The sequence below is a fragment of the Leishmania braziliensis genome, assembly GCF_000002845.2.
Source record: "Leishmania braziliensis MHOM/BR/75/M2904 contig, possible fusion of chromosomes 20 and 34".
In the NCBI taxonomy this organism is placed as follows: domain Eukaryota; phylum Euglenozoa; class Kinetoplastea; order Trypanosomatida; family Trypanosomatidae; genus Leishmania; species Leishmania braziliensis.
In genome coordinates this window covers 123,545-141,027 of record NC_017947.1, presented here as the reverse complement: position 1 = coordinate 141,027, position 17,483 = coordinate 123,545, and the positions used below count along the sequence as shown (strand labels likewise).

At 60.0% G+C, this 17,483-nt stretch overlaps 7 protein-coding genes across 7 annotated transcripts; all 7 read right to left on the bottom strand.

Annotated features, from left to right (window-relative positions):
- Positions 1 to 90: 90 nt before the first annotated feature.
- Positions 91 to 2,934, bottom strand: LBRM_20_0420 (hypothetical protein, unknown function; the record flags this gene model as incomplete). Its single annotated transcript, XM_001564279.1, has 1 exon — positions 91 to 2,934. One exon carries the CDS (start codon positions 2,932 to 2,934, stop codon positions 91 to 93), a length of 2,844 nt encoding a protein of 947 aa, XP_001564329.1.
- A 2,522-nt stretch (positions 2,935 to 5,456) lies between these two features.
- Positions 5,457 to 5,819, bottom strand: LBRM_20_0410 (ribosomal protein S25; the record flags this gene model as incomplete). The annotated part of the gene is made up of 1 exon (XM_001564278.1): positions 5,457 to 5,819. The coding sequence occupies one exon, from the start codon at positions 5,817 to 5,819 to the stop codon at positions 5,457 to 5,459; it is 363 nt and encodes a 120-aa protein (XP_001564328.1).
- Positions 5,820 to 7,023: 1,204 nt separating this feature from the next.
- On the bottom strand, positions 7,024 to 7,839 carry LBRM_20_0400 (conserved hypothetical protein; the record flags this gene model as incomplete). Its single annotated transcript, XM_001564277.1, has 1 exon — positions 7,024 to 7,839. One exon carries the CDS (start codon positions 7,837 to 7,839, stop codon positions 7,024 to 7,026), a length of 816 nt encoding a protein of 271 aa, XP_001564327.1.
- Positions 7,840 to 8,669: 830 nt separating this feature from the next.
- On the bottom strand, positions 8,670 to 9,899 carry LBRM_20_0390 (conserved hypothetical protein; the record flags this gene model as incomplete). Its single annotated transcript, XM_001564276.2, has 1 exon — positions 8,670 to 9,899. The coding sequence occupies one exon, from the start codon at positions 9,897 to 9,899 to the stop codon at positions 8,670 to 8,672; it is 1,230 nt and encodes a 409-aa protein (XP_001564326.2).
- A 1,947-nt stretch (positions 9,900 to 11,846) lies between these two features.
- Positions 11,847 to 13,121, bottom strand: LBRM_20_0380 (conserved hypothetical protein; the record flags this gene model as incomplete). Its single annotated transcript, XM_001564275.1, has 1 exon — positions 11,847 to 13,121. One exon carries the CDS (start codon positions 13,119 to 13,121, stop codon positions 11,847 to 11,849), a length of 1,275 nt encoding a protein of 424 aa, XP_001564325.1.
- A 1,282-nt stretch (positions 13,122 to 14,403) lies between these two features.
- LBRM_20_0370 (conserved hypothetical protein) lies at positions 14,404 to 14,883 on the bottom strand (the record flags this gene model as incomplete). The annotated part of the gene is made up of 1 exon (XM_001564274.1): positions 14,404 to 14,883. One exon carries the CDS (start codon positions 14,881 to 14,883, stop codon positions 14,404 to 14,406), a length of 480 nt encoding a protein of 159 aa, XP_001564324.1.
- An 835-nt stretch (positions 14,884 to 15,718) lies between these two features.
- On the bottom strand, positions 15,719 to 17,437 carry LBRM_20_0360 (hypothetical protein, unknown function; the record flags this gene model as incomplete). Its single annotated transcript, XM_001564273.2, has 1 exon — positions 15,719 to 17,437. One exon carries the CDS (start codon positions 17,435 to 17,437, stop codon positions 15,719 to 15,721), a length of 1,719 nt encoding a protein of 572 aa, XP_001564323.1.
- Between the last annotated feature and the right edge of the window lie 46 nt (positions 17,438 to 17,483).

Here is a 17,483-nt window from a genome sequence, read left to right as displayed (position 1 = left end):
AGAGAGAAAGAGAGAGAGTGGCACGACTGAATACATGAAGGTGAGACGGCCACACGAATGCAGAGCCACGTCTGTGCGAGAGATGGGCCCTTATCGTATGCGCCGAATATTAGAGCGGCGAAAACTCTGCATGGAGAGCATCACCTCATCGCCGTCGTTGTTCTCCAAGTCTTCCACCACGACTGAGCAAGCATCCGAGTTGGCGCATGACATGACCGTGCTCGGCTGCCTCTCTGCCATGGGCTCAGCGCTTGCCGCCGGCTGAGCGAGACGGGAGATGAGCTGCATCCCTTCGTCAGCGCGACTGACCCCTACGTTGCGCTGCTCCCCTCGACAGACGAGTGAGGCGGTGCTCTGGCTGTTGGCGCGGCAAAGGGCAAAGAAGTTCTTGGGATGCTTGCAAGGGCAGCAGTGGCAGCACTCATCCTCCGCGTCTTTGTCGCCGTCGCTTTCTGGTGACCTGCGCTCCAGCAAAGTCACAGCGGAATTGGAGTGGTGATGCGAGGCATCATGTGAGTGTGTAGGCAAGAATGCAGGTGGTGCCGACGTCGAGGTGGCCAGCGGCGAGCAGGGTTCCAGCGGCTGCGTGGCATACAGAGACGGCATGTTGAGCGCGCTGCTCCTTCGCTGGTTGTTGCAGGCGAAGCGGCTCTCTTCGCTGCCGCTGCTTCTGCCGTGCAGGGGGTGTGCTGCACATCTCGCAGGGGCTGCTGCTCCCCTACGGCGCTGTGGCTGCGAGACAAGTCGTTCGCCAGCGCGCTTCTCTGCCGTGTTGCTGGAAAACTCGCCTACGTCCATGGGGCTCAACTGTGCGCTCCGGTGCGACAGGCCGACGCTAGAACGCCTCCGCGTTTCCACGCTAGACGTGCCGCTTGCATCGGTTTCCTCGTCGTCGCTGTCGAAAACCACGGCCATGACGATCTCCTCGCTCTTCATGCGGTTCTTATTCACGTTGCCCCACTTCTGCCCCTTACACTGCGCGTCAGCAGGGGCATTGAATTCCATGAAGGCTTTGGAGGTGTGCCAGGCTTCCGGCTCCCCCTCCGACCGCGGCGACTGCGCCGCGCCATTCTTTTCGTGAGTCGCGTCCGAGGAGCCGTCTCTGGAGTACAGGGCAGCGACATTGAGCTCGTCAGGTGAGCCCACAAAGGACGTCTCCACGCTCCCTCCGAGATCCACGGCGGCGCTTCTGCTGAGGCTGCAACGGGTGCGCGCTCGCAGTTTGGACAGGGCGCCGGCCAGCACCACGCTGCTCTTCATCTCTGGCCCAACATGCTCGCGGCCGCCGTTTCGAATCACCTCCATGTCGTGGTGGTGCTGCTGAAGGGTGCGCAGCCGCACCACCTCCTGTGCCTTGATTGTCTCCTTGGCTGCCTTGGAATGCTTCGGACAAGTCGTCCTCTTGATGTGCTGAAAATCCGCCGAGGACTTATCAGCGTCGACGGACTGCGGTGGAGCGGGGCGTAAGAGGACGGCGCGCTGCAATGTGCGGTACTGTCCGAGAATAAAGCTCTGCATCTCCCTTGACATTGACGGTGGTGGCCGCGCTGAGGTGGTGTCCTTTATCACTGCAGCACTGCTGGACCACTCGCTCGGATCACTCGGCGGCGGTGCGCCGCGGCTTGAAGTGGCTACAGACGGTGAGGCATTTGAGGCGCTGCGCTGGAAGGTCGTGCGACGGGCGCCAAGGTCCGGCTGCCGCGCTCCGTGCGAAGAGCATAAGACTCGCCCGTTGACGGAATGAGGGATGACGCCCGTTGGGCCACCGTTTTCGCCGCCGCCGCATGTCTGTGGCAGTCCTCCAGGGACCGTGATACTGCCATGATCGCTGCCGCCCTGTGTCGACGCTGCGCCGCTGGAGCGGGTTAAGCTTGGCGGTCGCATGAAGGAAGTGCGAGCACTGCTCCAGTTGCTGCTGAGTGGCGTGACGCTGTCCAGGCTTGTGGTGCCGCTTCCCAGCGGCGTTCCAAGAGGGCCCTGCAGCAAGGTCAGGGAGGCCCCGCTGACTACGTGTCGCGACGCGGGGCGCGAGGTGACCGGGGAGCCGAGCTCCTCGCTCACACAATGGGTGGAAAGCCGATTGCCCAGCAGCAGAGGGACAGCCTTGGCTTTGGCATTAGGTAGTTGGGCACTATGGGGGAGCGCAGACGAGGAGAACGATGGGTCAGCCGTGTGACTTCTAGCGGCGCCGGTACCACGAGTGGGACCAGCTGATGCGACGTGGAAGTTGCTCGACGCGCTGCTGTTGTGTGCCGTGCTCGCAGAGAAGTGAGGAGCGCAGGAAGCGGACGACAGCGACCCCAAGGCCTCGCCGCGTGGGCGAGCAGAATTGCTTGGTGTGGAGCAGGTGACGACATACCACTTATCTTGTTGGTCACGTGTGGCGCCACTGAAGGCCGTGGTGGTGTGATCTGAAAGGGGCTGCACTACTGGACATAGCACCCCGCTGGTGGTGCCGCCATTGCTGCTGCTGCTGCTGCTGTTGTTGCTGTGAACCACTCCGTCATTCTCCTTCGCCCCACCGCTCGCGGTGTCCTCAGCCGCGTCGTCGCTGCCCACAGCTGTCTCCGCCGCACCCTCCTGCCATTGCCGACGCTCTTGCTGACCTGCAGCAGCGCCGGGGCATCGACTACAGACGACGGTGTGCATGGAGCACTGCTCTTTCGTGGCTGGCATCTTTACGCCACTGTCCCCCTCTCGCTCGCTCTCGCAGCGAGTCGCCAACGAGTGGTTGAAGGTGCAGCTGGACTGCTGTGGTGGGCGCAGCGAACCATCAAAACTGCTATGGCTTCGCTGCCGTAAGACCGGCCGCAGAAGGCAGCGGCTAACTGTAGACGGCGGCGTACTCTTGGGGGTGAGTGGGGAGGTAAAGCATGCCGTAGCGCCGGCGACGTGGCCTGTTACTATGGAGGAGGAGCAAGAGCCGCCTGCCATGGCGACTGCGGCACGCGCGAGCGACTCCGTCTCTGACGGCGACGCCGATATCGTCAGCACATCCGTTGCGGCCCTCATGAGACGACACCTCAAGTGGATACTGCAAAAGACACGCTTTGCAAAGCACGCCAAGTCGACGGCTACTGTCCGTGAGGACGGTGCCAGCAGCCTGCCTGTCTCCCCCCCCCCTCCCCCCACAGAACTCTTCACAGAGTAAGAGAGAATGGGAGACGTCTTGGCGCCTTCCACAAATCGTCCAGCGGCGAGGAAGGAAAGGGAGTCGGAGGGCGGTGCGAGAGACGAAGGTGTGAAGAGGGAAGGGGTCGCCTCCCTTAAGAACATGCAGAGACACCCACAGACACGCACCCGGCGGGGAGCACTGAAGTAAAGCGGAAAAAAAAAGCGTCCAACGCAGAACGAATAGGGAATGACGCAAAATCATCAAACACTGACGACCACAGCACTAGAGAAGAGCGATGGACGCCGCGTAACACGTCGGCGGGTCCTAATGGACAAGCGGATGTACGTACACAATGGTGGTGGTGGCGGGGGGGGGGTGGCGTGTCTGGTGTCAGCGCGTCCGTTAAGTCACACACACACACACACACACACACACACAGACGAAGAGGTCCGCCCACTCCAGCGCCCCGGACCGCACACACGCAGAGCAAAGGAGAAAAAGGTACGCCCACAGGGTGAAATGGAAAGGCTGCTTGCCACTTCAGCGCTGGGTGCAGCGTGCTCAGTGCGAAGGAAGAACGGCAAGAGAGAGAGAGAGAAGACACAGACACGCAGACCAACGCATCAGTCAATCAAGCGAGAACAGTAGAGGGGCGTGTAAAGTACACTCAGGCACCCCAACAGAAACTGAGATGCCACTGAGAGATGCAGAAACTGAGAGAGAAAGAGAAGTCAGACAGGAATAAGAAGAACAGAGAGAGAGGGGGGAGAAGAGGGGAACGAGGACGCACAACACCGACAAGGACAGCAACAGCAGCCGATGAGTGCTGAACACCGCTTTTCTCCGCCGTGCCTCACACAGGCGTGTATGCGCCACTTGTGCCTGCGTGTGTGTGGGTGTGTGTTCTGTACCTCCCACGCCTCACCCTGCTCTCTTCTTCTTGTTGTTTCTCCCCTCTCTTTCTTTCGTATGTGTGTGTGGGGGTGTATGTATGTGCGTGGGTGAGCTGCGTCACCTCCTCCCTCCAGAGCCCAGCAGGAGAGGGACAAGGGTGGAGAAGGTGAAAGGAGCTGTGGCCGCAGGCGTCAAAGGATCGCCAGTCTGCATGAAAGAGTGACGATTCTCCTGTGTGTGTCTGTGTGTAGGCGTGAGCGTGAGCGTGAGCGTGTTGGGGCTTTGTGTCTGGGCGCTCTGGCACGCGTGCAAGGTAACAGGCTGCTGAGATGAGCGAAAGCACAGGGAAGCTTCTGTGCCACCAAGTGCGACGGTGTTCCACTCGCCGGTGTCACCCAGTTTTGTCCGTGATGGCTCTCGGGAACTCTTGGGAACAGTAAAGAGCTGAGGGAGAGGTATGGCGGAGGAGCCCCGCGACGCAAGCACCATCGACCAGTCAAGAGGAAGATGTGAGAGAGAAGGTACAAGACGGAGAGGAAGAAGAGAATTGGTAATCAGAGGCGAGCCATCAGTGATGCTGCGTGCCATGTACACACGACAAATCAGACTAAACACCATGAGAGCCAGTCAGAAAGTCGGTGTTCTTATGTTTCGATATGCGGAGCGGATGCCATTTAAGCCCTTCCAGAGATGCAGGTGGCAGTCCACCATGTGCCCCTGTGCCTGCAGGCACGCCTGGTTCCCGGTGAAACGAGCTGCAGACAGAGGTGGAGTGCCAGGGGCACGAAATGGTGTGGAAGTGGAAGGATGGTGTCCCCCTCAGCAGCTGACCTGCGCGTGTGTGCATATTCTTTCGCGTTTTCGCGTGTGTATGGCTTCTCATCTGAGGTGGACGTGGGCCTCGCAGATGTCTTCGACGCCAGACTTCTTCTCACTCACCTCTGCTCCCCACGCCTACCGTTGGGGAGAGGGGGCTAGAGGGGCAAGCCAAGGGGTAAAAGCCAGAGCAAGGGGGTGCAGCTCGAAGGGACAGAGAGAGAGAGAGAGACAGTAAGGGAAAGGAGAAACGAAAACTCAAAAGAAAGAGAGGGCACGCTGGCGGTGCCCCTTTCGCACCTCTCCGAACGCGTGCGTGGATGCAGGGCATGCCCCAGCGAGGCGCGAGAGGAAAGACGCCCATGGAGCGCTAGAGAAGAACCTCAGGTACGGTGGCGGTGGTAGAACGAAGGTGCGAGGAGGGTGTGGAAGCACTGGAGGGGGAGGAAAGCTGGCGAGGTGTGGTGGGGACGCGGTGGCTGGTCGGCGCCGTAGCAGCATACTACGTCATCACACACACACACACACTTCTCTCCGCCTCTACTCATCCCACACTTTTGCTGCACACTCGCCCATTCCCACTCATGCCCCAACACACGCTCGTTGACTTGCCCGCGTCGGTGTTTCCGTCTTACTCGGCAGCCGGAGCAGCGGTGGCCGCCTCAGCCGAAGCAGCCTGCACGATACGCGTGTACACGCGGGTCTTGCTGGAGCACGACACCAGACGGATGAGCTTTTCGCGGCACAACTGCTTGAGACCAGCGGCGGCGATGGAGACGGCGATCTTGAGGCGGTCAGAGATGATCGAGGGGGTGATGAGCTTGTACTTGGGTACCTCGCTGCGGAGCTTGTCGTACGTCTCCTTGTCGAACATCACGGCGTTCTGTAGAGCCTCGCGGGACTGGCCCTTGCTCCACTTCTTCGTGGTCTTCTTCGCGCCCTTGTTGGCGGCCTCCATCTTGGCCTTCTTCGTCTGACCAGCCTTCGGCGGCATTATTGCGTTGAGGTGGTGGTGGTGGTGAGTGAGTAAGGGACTAGAGGGAGGGGAGGTTCGCGTGAGCCCACTGTGCGTGTCGTTGAGCGGGTATGGGAGAACAACGGGTTGTGGTGCGTGGCGGCGTTGTTCAGATGCGATGATAGAGAGGCCGAAAGAAAGAGGCGCAGAGAGAGAAAGTGATGGTGGTAGACTGCAAGCAATGTGGGACGTAATCCGAGTCTAGCAAGTGACGTGCCGGTGCTCTTAAGACGACACACCATGCGCATACGTGAGCGGGTTCGCAGAATTGTTCGTGCGCATGGATGGGGTGAGGGGGGGGGGGGAGGGGGGGGGCTACGCGGCAACACTCTTGTCCATGCGAATAACATTTGCCATGAAAGGGACGCTCAAGGAGTGGGAGGCCAAAGAGGCGTCTGCACACCTTGCGTGGGTAGCGACGGCTGAGGGGGCTCGCTGGAAGGGCATGGGAGAAGCCGATGAAATTTGACACACAAAACGCACGTGGTACGTCGCAGTAAAGACGCGCGTGGGAGGAAACCGGAAGCAGAAGAAACGCGAAGAAGGAGGCATCAGAGAGGACACAGACGCGCTCGCAGAGAAGCGTGTGAGCGCGTCTGTGCATAGGAGCACTCGTGTGTAAGGGGGAAGAGGAAGTGGGGGTGGAGGTGCACACACGCTAAGGTGATCGTAACAGCAAGCGAAGGTCGATTACGGGAAAAAAAAGGAAACATGCGCCCGGGCACAGAGGAGGCAAAGAAGATGGATGCAGCCGTGCGGAAGCAAACAGAGACACAAAGCAGCGAATGCTGCCACCATCAAGTCCACCAATCAAGATGAACGCACAACGAAGTTTTGCGTACAGGGGAGAGCAACTGTGCGTGCCTGTGACTCGGGAGAAGGAGCGGAGAGAGAGAGACGGCCAAGACAACACCACCAAACAACAAGCGCGCGATACCATCCCCGAGAGGAGAACGCCATCCACCATCACACAGGTGGCACCCGCACAAGCACTTACACAGAGAAGTGCGCGGAAGTGAACGGGAGCAGTGAAGCCGCTGTGCAGCACACACGGCAGCGTGCAGTTGGGAAACCACTCAGATATAGAAAGGAGAGGGGGAGGTGCCACAGGAGCGGGCGAAACAATACGATGCCACAGACGATGCTCCAAGCCGCAGCGGACCCTCCGCCCTTCACGTCCTATCTACGCCTGCCCCACATGATCTTCTTGGGTCGCGCCGCCCTTTGCCTCTTCTTCTCCATCGGTGCCATTGCTTGAATAGCCATATACATCCTTGTTCGACAACCCAAGCAGCGCCTGCTCCACCTCTTCCACGTTGCCGCCCCACGCGGCCTCCAACTCCGTGCGCGAGAGCTGTGACGCCCAGCTGTACCGCTTGTGCAGCGCGCGGTACTTGCGAACGTGCACTACGTTGTGGATGCTGCGCAGCTCATAGCGGCCACGCGCGAGGCAGCGCTTCCACTCCGGGCTGCCTACGGGGACCAGTGCGTTTGCGTAGAAGAGGCGCTGCACACGCGCGCGGTATTCGGCCTCCGCGGCACCCTCCGCCGCAGGCGCAGGATGCCCTGCTGGTGATGGCAATGGCCTGATTGAATTGTTGTTGTCCCAGTTGGCGGGCATGAAGGGTGTCACGAGGACCTTCTCGCTGTCTCTCTGCAGCTTGAAAACCGTCATGTGGGATGCGGCATTGACAGCCGTGCTCACATCAACCAGAGTTGGCGGCGCCTTCGCGTCAGCAGCAGTCGTGTGAGACAGCGATGCGCCAGTGGACCGCTTGTCCTGCCGGTGGCTTTGCAGTTCGGTAGTGTGGGCACGGCGCAGTAGCGCACACGCAGGGTGGTCGTCTGATAAACGGAGGTAGCAGGGCTTCAAGATCGACACGCCCGACGCGGGATATGTTGAATTCGCAGCAGCCGCGCCTTGTGGCCTGTAGAAGCCCTTCAGCTGAGGGAGGAGATACATAAACTCCAGATAAAGCAAGCGAACCCGCAGCTGCATTGCACTACCACTCATTTAGGTCACCTGCCGAGTAGAGAGAGGATCGCAAGGCGTGGCAATGGTACGATAGGCGAGAGAGGAATAAGAAAGGAGGAAGCTCAAGACATACACGCTCTGTGTGTCCATGTGCTTGGGCGTCTCTTGATCAGCTTTGTGCGAGCGCCTGGAGCGGCGCTGAGGATGCCGCGGAACAACAGCGGGGTAGAGAGAAAGAGAGACGGTGAAGAGGGAGGGGTGTGTATAGCGACGAGTAATCTCTCTTAAAGCGAAGTGTGGGGAGCTGAAGGTAGTGGGGTGGGGGGAGAGAGTTGAGAAGAGGGACTGACCATGACTGACATATTGCAGCAGTGAGGACGCTGTACACCTACCGCTCGGCGTCCTCCGAAAGCGCAGCAGCGGCTCGCCGTCAGGGCGGGAAGGAGGGAAGAAAAAAAAAAAAACAGCGTGAGTTGGGTGGGTGAAGTGGGATAGAGATAGGCAGCAGGAGAAGCAGACAAAACAAAGCGAACAACATGACCGGCCGCAGTGCAGTTGTGCTGGCCCACACACAGAGAGAGAGGCAACAGCAAGCGACACGAGTCGTTAGCGCAGCAGACTTAGCAGAGGAGGGGGAAAGAGGGTGGCGCGAAGTGCATCAATGCCCGAAAGAAGAGTACAAAACGTAAGAAAAGAGAAAGAGGGGGTGGGGGAACCGCTGCCGCCGCTCTCCTCCTCCCCCCTCCCACCAACGTAGGTACGGGACGTTGTGCTGACACAGGGTGACAGGCAGCCATTCATGTGCGCGTCATGCGTATGCGGGAGTGCTGGCCTCAACTCTACAGGGATCCCTGTCAGGGGCGTATGACACTCAATAACCGTTCCTCAATGCGGCGCTGTATCTGGTCTGGCTGCCGCTGTAGGACACGCAGGCTCTCACCACTGCGCGTCGTAGCTGCAGTGGCCTCGGTGCCGTCGGTGTCTGCCTCACACCCCCAGAGCAATCGCACCACCTCCTCTACGAAGGCGGGGTGGGGGGAGAGGGAGGAGATCTGGGCAACGCTCGCCGCGATGCTGCGGCAGTGCATCTCGCGGGTAAAGTGCGTAGGCCCGCGAGACAGCTGGACCGTGGGCGCGCCCTCCACCGTTGCTGCGTCCTCGCGTGTAAAGGCAAACATGTCCGGGTGCAGAGAGACAAGCTGACCGATGGTGTCCTGCACTGCCTCTGCAAATTGAGCCGCCAGGCGGCGTCGCCACCGCTCCGCCTTGCCCTCCGCTGTGAAGAGGAGGGAGGACGAGCGCATCGACGGGATGGTGACGAGGAGTTTTTGGAGAGGGACAGAAAGGTCCAGCACTATCACGATGCTGCGCGCACGTGCAGAGCCTGCGGCTGCACTGTCCGAAGAGTACTGTACGACGTAGCTCCTTCCCAGCACTTGCCGCACCTTACAGACATCATCGAGCAGGTGCTCTGATGCCTCTGCACGCGCCCATCTGCCGTCGATCAGTCGGAGCGATACCCGTGGCATGACCTCACGTGACACGAAGTCACCTACAGTGTGAAAGAGGTCCTTTGGCCACGACAGCGAAGGGGAATCAGGGGGCGCGCTTCCTGTGAGAAGCGAGCCATCAAGCGCCACCAAGCACAGGACGCGCGTGCCGGGTGTCGAGCTGGAGGCGTCGTCCAAAGGCACATTTCCGTTCAGCACTGCCGCCACACGAAGGGGGACGTCTCTGTTGCGAAGAGTGGAGGTGCGGAAGGACGTTTCCGTTGCGGCGGGTGTGCCCTCCCAACGCGGCATCCGCATAGGTGGACTGACACTGGACGTCCGTTGCGCCGCGGTGGTGGTAGCAGCATCGACCGCCGCCTTGGAAGGTCTGCGGAGACCATCCCTTTCTTCCCACAGCTCACTTGGGTGCGCAGCACCGGCATCATCGTCGTCATTGCGCGGCTCACCGATGAGACACGTATAAGTGCTGCATACCGAGTGATGCGAGCCGAAGACGCCGTCCACGGCGCGACACCACTTCAGCAGGGGCACGTACGGGGAGAGCTGGACCTCGAAGAACGAGACTCCCGCCATGCCTTCTCGACTCAAGATGGTGCCGACGTCGCGCTTATGAAAGCCGTCAGCGTGCCACACAAGGCTGCGGGTCGGCGCTAAGAGAAGGGCAGTAACGCTCAGGGAGCGCTGCAGCTGCGCGCACCAGTGAAAGGAGATGTGCGATACGTGCCCAACCACCGTGTAGACAGCAACGGTCTCATCGCCGCTGCCGTTGTCACCTCGACGAAGAAGAACAGCGTAGAGGGTTATGAGATCAGCATCGCTGTCCGTCATGAGTGGAGGTGCCACTACAACTCCACTGCTGCCCTGGTCATTGCAGCACGCTCGCCGCGAGTGAGGTCCTGTCACAGGTGGGAGGAGCTGCAGCCGCAGGTAAGTCGCATTCGGGTGCCGCCCCAGGATAGCGGAGAGGTGGCTGGAGAGCTGCGTGTACGTGTACACGCCCGCGGGCATCGCGGGTCGTAGGCAGGGTGGCGGCGGGGATATGAAAGCGCTGCAGCTAACACAGGAGAGTCCAGGGCAGTGGGTGGGCGTCGTTGTAGTGCTGGCGCTGCCCACGACGGTGAATGCGGGCCGGAAAGGAAGGCCCGAAGGTAGAACAGAGCGGCAGAAAACTATCGCCCTCCGTTGCCTTCTCTTCACCTCTCCCCCCTCCCCTTGTCGTGACTGAGTAGATTGGCGTGCGTGTGCCTGTGGAGGAAGGGGAGGGAGAATTGACTCAATTGAGGTCACAGCGCGAAGGAGGGAAAGGGGGAGAAGGAGAGAGAGAAGAGGAGGCCGAAAAGGTGGGTGGGGATGGGAGGAACAGGAAGAGTGGGCGAATTGACACACCGGCACCCCATTGTTCCCTCCTCTCCGAAGACACACGTACGGGCGACACGGCACATCAACGGAGTTGCGAGAGAGAGGGGAGAGACGAGGGGGGGGGGGTGGGTGGGTGGCGACGGAGACATGGGAGAAGTGAATGGAGATGCAAAGATCTCCCCCTCCCGCTCCTTTCACACACACACACACACACACACACACACTTCTACACCGCTCTTGTACTCGACAACAACGGCAGCTCTTTCATGCTACCAAGGCTGAATATCTTCTCGCTTCCAAGAGAAATAATAAAAAAAAAAAACGTCTGTAGCGCACGAAGCGCACCACCCTCGTACAGGCATCACAAGGGAAGACAAGTGGGGGAGGGTGGGAGATGCTGCGATAGGGGGCGTGCTAACTAAGCATCGCATAAAACGCGCGTACGCTCCGCACGTCATAGTCATACATATATTACGCATATCGAACAGAAAGGAAAGGAGGTGCTGTACATCATTGAAGTATCCCTGTGTGCGTCCTCTCCAGCACGTGCAACGCGACGCGACGCAAGCGCAGGCGTATGAAGAGGAACAACGCCGGGGAGGGAGGAGAAGGAGGCAGAGGAGAAATGACGCTGTGAGAGGAGTTGATGCAGCGTGCGCAGAGTGGGAGAGAGAGAGGGCTCACTCGCTCCATCACTCTTCACCCTTCCGTTCCTGCGCCTCAACTCCAATCCACTGCAAATCGTTCCACTCGAACAGAAGAAAAGCGACAGCGCCGTGTGCGCCTCCACCTCCCGGCTCTCCCGTTCTGCATGTTGGCTTAGCGCTGTGGAGAGCTCCACACAGTGTGATAAGGAAAAGCAGGAGAGACCAGAATGGGCTGTAGAGGAAAAGATGCCCCACCCTGCGCTTACGGAGAGGTTGACTGTACAGGCTCAAGGCGTTCGCCTTCGTGGAGGCTCGACTTCCGTCTTTAGGCCTCCACAACACTCCAACCGGATCGCCCTGCAGACACGCGCGCAGTGATGTCGGTGTGCGCTGCAAGGCGACGGCGGCGAGTCAACGATGAATTTGATACCCTCGACCCCAGATACACACAGCGCAGCCCTACAGCCACAGCCACGCCTCCCTGCAGCAAGGAAAACCGCTACAGCACACATGACTAGAGGGTTGCAGCTACGGCAACAGCCGCATTGTCTGTGGTGTTCGCTGCCGTGGCGGCGGAGAGCGGAGAAGCGGCGGCAACGTCCCCTTTTCGCGTAAGGCGCTGCCCAAAGCATTCGGTCATCTCTTCGAGCTGATCCTCCAGCGGCACCATCGTCTCATCGTAGTTGCCTCGAACTTCCGCGAGCTTTTCTTGCAGCAGGCCCTCTATGGCGGTGCGCTCCGCCTCAGCCGCGCGTACGCTCTCGCGGAGTTTGTGGAGTTGGTGGCGCAGCTTCTGCACCGTGTCGGCCGTTACTGAGGCCGATTTGGTAGGGAGTAGAAGGCTTTCTCTTCCAGCTTCGCCCGCTGAAACGAGGGCGCCGAGCTCAGCGTTGTCTGTGCTCGCATCTTTGGCGACAGTCGTCTGCTGCTCTCGCTGCCGCTGCCTTTGATCGCCTTCCTCTTCACTGAGCGTAATCATACTCAGCCACGCCTGCGCCTGCTCCGTAATGCGACGTGTGTCAGCGTTTCGTGACAACAACACTGGTGCTGTCACCAGCTTCACTCGGTAGTAATTCCGAATGGCGTGCAGCCACTCTCCCATGCACCCGATCGGGGTGCTGATGCGATATAGTGAGCACACGCTGTGGTGAGGATCGGCGCAGAAGCGCTCTAACTCGCTCATGAGCTCGTTGGGGAGGAGGTCGCACCTCTTCAACAAACTCTCACTGCGCATAGCGAAGAATTCGTGAAAATAAGTGTAACTGAGAAGCACCTGTGAGGCCTTCCACGTACAGCTATCGGAGGCTTCGCCGCGCACCTTCATCACCAGCTCCATCGTTGCAATCGCCTCCTCCGGTGGGCACGCGTACTGGCTGATGATGTGTAGAGGCTCTTCTGGGCACTCGGAAATGTGCTCGTAGCAGCGCAGAAGCGACTGGTGCGCCTTCCTCAGGTATTCCTCCGCTGCCGGCTTCATGTCGCGGATTTCAATATACTGTCCACCTTGGGAACGGCGCTCCTGCTCCACGACCTTGCGCTCCAGCCATTCGATCTGAAGTTCGATGAGCGACTGCCTCTGAGCTGCCGCGTAAGTGACCACTCGCAGGGGTGCGAGGGTCGGCTCGTAGTGGTGGTAGATACGCGTCTTGTTGATCGTGTATTCTGTGTGCAGGTATCCAAGCTGAGCAGACTGGGACTCAACGTTGTCCTCCAGCGCAGCTAGGTCATTCTCTTCCCGCGCCAGCTCCTTGCGGAGACGCTCCAGCTCATCAGATGGCTGAGTCAACATCTCCTGACGCGACGAGTGAGCAAAGCCTTTCTGTGCTGCTGCGTCCTTTCGAGCCTGTTGCCCCTTCCAACCAGTGCAGCGTCGATGGGTAGTTCTGCGTGCCTGTGTGTGTGTGTCCCTCTGACCCTCACAGAGTGGGTTCGAGCAGAGGAAAGAGAGATCCACAGAGAGTGAGCAAAGCGGAAGGGGTGGGAGCCACTGGTGCAACTTCGTGAGGTGAAGATACGCCGCCCACCGCGTTCAAGGTAAGGCTCGAAGAAGAAACGAAAAGGGTGTGGTGGTAAGCAGAAAGTGGAGAGGTGGAGAACGACGCGGAACGCTACTGAAAATCGAGACATCGATCACAAGGCGGAGGGGTGGGGACAACAGCCCAATGCGTGGCACCCCAGGGGACAGCGACTCCCACTCTGGGTGTGGGAGAAAGCCGTGCTGCTCCTCCCCTCCCCCTCCCTACCAGATGGCGAGCCCCTCTGGCTCTTTCAGTGCCAAGTACCGGCGTCACAGGGGAGGCCAGAGCGATGCATCGCTGCTGATGTCGGCGGCTCGGGCCTGGATGGCGCTGCGTCGGAGAAACCTGTGACAAGGAAGGCGGCTGTGCCCATCCATACGTCGGGCAGAGTGTCAGCATGACCCGCACGCACCTCACCCGACCCTCACCGCCTACTGGTGTGGCGAGTCTTAAGCGTCGCGAGGGACACACCAGGTGACGACCAGCATGACGAGAGCGGCGGGGGGGGGGGGGGGGTAGGTAGAGTTTGCGTGTGAGCACGGCCTCAGACGACTGAGTCGGGGCACTGCGGTAACGCCTCTATCTCCCGCTGCGTTGCACCCCGCGATGGACCCCTGAGACTGGCAGGGGGGATCGAGTTTGCGTCTGCGCACGTGCTGGGTGGTCAAGAATCGACACGTTATAGGAAAAAGACATCACTCACCGGGAAGCTGGCGGTAGTGGAAGAGGGATGAATGGATGCAGCCGTAGTCATCCGCACAGCTGACCTGAAAGTTGTGGTGAGGAGAGCCTCTACAACACGGGATTTGGTTCTCAGCAGCTGCGGTAGCGATCTTCTTTAGTTTTGACTTGTGCATTTTTTTTTTTGCGACTGTGGCAGAGACAGTAGAACGGGGGAGACGCCAGAACTGCCTCGAGCCCATCAACGGACTACTGCATCAACCGAGCGCCAAGACGCAAGAGAAAGAGGGGCACCCGCGTGCACGCGCGTCTACTGGACGGCACAGAGAACATGGGCGTCACGATAATACCGTCACCGACGGACGGGCGCTGCTAGTTGCGGAGGTAGTTAGACCAGCGCGTACGGGAGAACTCCTTCCAATTCATATCCAGCTGCTCGTACACGTCGCCGGACACCTGCGGCGGCCAGTTGATCTCCTCCTCCAGCCGCGTGAAGGTGTCCAGTGGAAAGTAGGCAGCGGCGTTCTTCTGGTTGTGCTTCACCCCAGGCGGCCGCTCTAAGTTGTTGAGCCGTAGCGTGATGTTCACATCGGCGTGTTCGCGGATGATCTTCTCCACTTTGCTCATTTGCTCTTCGCCCAGGTCCACTTGCAGCGTGACGTAGCGCGCGTACGTGATGACAGTGTTGTCAGCATCACGGTAGCGGCTGTAGGGGCGCAGGATACCCTCGTTGGAGAACTTGCGGATTAGCCCGCCGTGGTTGTAGATGTTCACGGCGATCTCACGCAGCGCCTGCGACGTGTACTTTCGCGGACGTGGCTTCATCACGAGCACAAGGGAGTAGAAGACCATGGTGCTCCCCTGCGGCGGTGCTGAGTTGCAACTCGCAGATTGACTCTTAAGCCTCCGATGCCTTGGTCCCACCGCCAGGGAAGAGTGAAGTGAGGAGGTAGATGCGGCGGACGGCTTGCGTTACGCGCACTACCCACGTGTGATGATCGTAGCGGGAGGAAGGGGTGGGGGCGGAGACAAAGAGAGAGAGGAAGAGGGAAGGAGTGAAAAAGGGTGATGGGAGGGGGTAGGAGATGAAAGTGCGCTGCAGCGTAGAGGAAGGGGGTGCGAGGTGTCAGTGGCAGAGACCAACAGCGCCGCACGCCGCCTGTTCACTGCTGTGTGTCCATACAGGCGAGGTCCTGCATGCTTGTTTATTCTCTTTCGGTTTCGAGGGAGGGGAGAGGCTAAGGAGCACCGGTGCTCCAGTGGAGGCAGTCGTTGTTCGAGGTCAGCCAAGCGCGACGAGCAACAAAGTAAGGCGATTAGTGTGTTAGACGGGCAAAAAAAAAAATCCGTAAAAAACCCTTCTCCTCTTGCACGCTTGCCAGCGCACAGAGTCACCCAGGCATTCCAGACACCGGTGCAACAGGCTCAGTGCACTGCACAGGTGCCCCGCCGTCCCCCACCAGCTGTGCTGCTCAGCACTGGCGTAGAAAAGAGCCGTCGCAGAGGGAAAGGGAGAGAGGGAGAGAGAGATGAGGGGAACAGATCAAGCTCTCCAGAATGGCGGGGTGATGCGGGATGCGAGAGGAGGCTGTGTGGTGCGGACGGAGCGAGTCACGGCGGTCAACATGCAGTGAACATTGCCTGGCCTGATATGCCGCTCGATGTTACACATGTGACGGGCACGGTATCACATGCCAGGCAGCACCGTCTCCGCATTAAGGAAGTAGTTTAGCACAACCGCGCTCGCCGTCTCGATAGAGTACTGGTACGACGCCCTCGTATAGCGGTGGAACTCGTCGTCGCTGAGGTAGTGCTCCTTCTGGTCCCACGCAACGTACCAGTCGTTGTTCGACCGCTGGCCGCGCGTGACGGTGCGGTTGAGGCGGTAGACGTGGCGGGAGAGGGGAAACATGTCGTAGTTGGAGCCCCCGCGCACGATGGCAACAGGCAAAAAGGGGTACTCGGTCGTGAGGACGTGCAGCACACCCATCCCCTCCATTGCCTGCACGCACGAAAGGTCCTTCGCGGCGTACAGACCCTGAAACACTTCCTCCGTGTATTGCCGGCAAAGCACGTCGGAGCGCGGGCCGGCGAGAATCTGACTTGTCGACACCTCTGCACAGTTCAGCAGGATGGGGGTGCTGGGCGGTAGGCGGTTGTACGACAGCACCGCCTCCGAGGCGCTCGCTGGCGGGTCGCTACCGGCGGTGCTCACGCGCACACTCCTGCCCAGGCCCGTCTTCGTGTCCTCCACGGCAGCGACGTAGTCAGTGACCGCCTCGTTAGCCTTCCAGAACAACTGCATCGCCTTGAGTACCGTGGGGGAGGGGCTGGGGAACGGTTTCCCGTACATGGCGTTCTTCATCTGCATCGCAAAGGACGACATGGGGTGACGAAAGGCGCAGGAGCCAAAGAGGGTGGTGGAGTTCTGCATCCGGCAGCGCGGTCGCGAGCAGAGCGACGGGAGGTCATCCTCCTCGACGCACAGCCCGCACTCCTGTTGCAGCGACGCGTACGTGACACAAACAGAGCCAAGAGCCACCTTCTCCGAGTCTGGCGCCCAGTGCCGCTGGCAGGCAGGGTTTGCGGCGACCTCGCTTGCCTCCACCGACTCCCCCACAGGCGCCGCGGGCGGTACGTGCGGATTCCAGCCACCACCGCCTACCACAGGCGATACGCCTGCCGTGCCGATCAGTGTCACACTCTGCACGCTGAACATGGGGAGCTCCATCACGGCAGCTGTGCACGAGGCGGCACTCGTCACGTAGATGCCGGTGGTTACGGCCAGAACTGGAACCATGCGCAGCCCGCGCACCACACTCTCGTTCGCTGTGCGCCGCTGGCTATGCGTGCCCCACCTCACCGGGTTGCGTACAGGCTTCTCGAGAAAGCCGAAAACAGCTGAGCGGCAGCCCTCCACCTGCAGGTCGCTGCTGTAGCGCATGGCCGCCCTGATGTAGAAAAGCTCGTGCATGCCAGAGTAGGTGCCATTGTCTGCCGCCAGAAAGACGTGCGCGCGCACTGGCGCGCGATCGGAGGCCGCGAAAGGCGCTGGTTCCGCACGTACGTCACGCTGCTGATGACTGTCACCAACCAGCTGTCGGTACTGGTGCACATACTCAATAATGGCTGCAAGGCCCTCGTCGCCATCCTTCAGCGCCACGCCATACTGCATGAGTACGCCTGTGGTTGCTTGCCCACCCAGCTGCTGCGCCTCTGCCTGTGCCACCATCACGCGTGCTGCTTCCTTCTGTGCCTCGGCCAGCAGCTTCTGGGTCTCGTTGGTCACGTAGTGGTAGCCTTCCATGCGGTGCTGCAGCTCGATATTGTCGCGGCTGGTGTAGACGAAGAGAATGTAGGCAACGAGGAGAGCCGCGGCCGCGTTGAGCAGACTCTGCGCGCGCATGGTGAGGCGATGGGTGGAGGAGGGAAAGAGAGGCAGCACTGGTGGG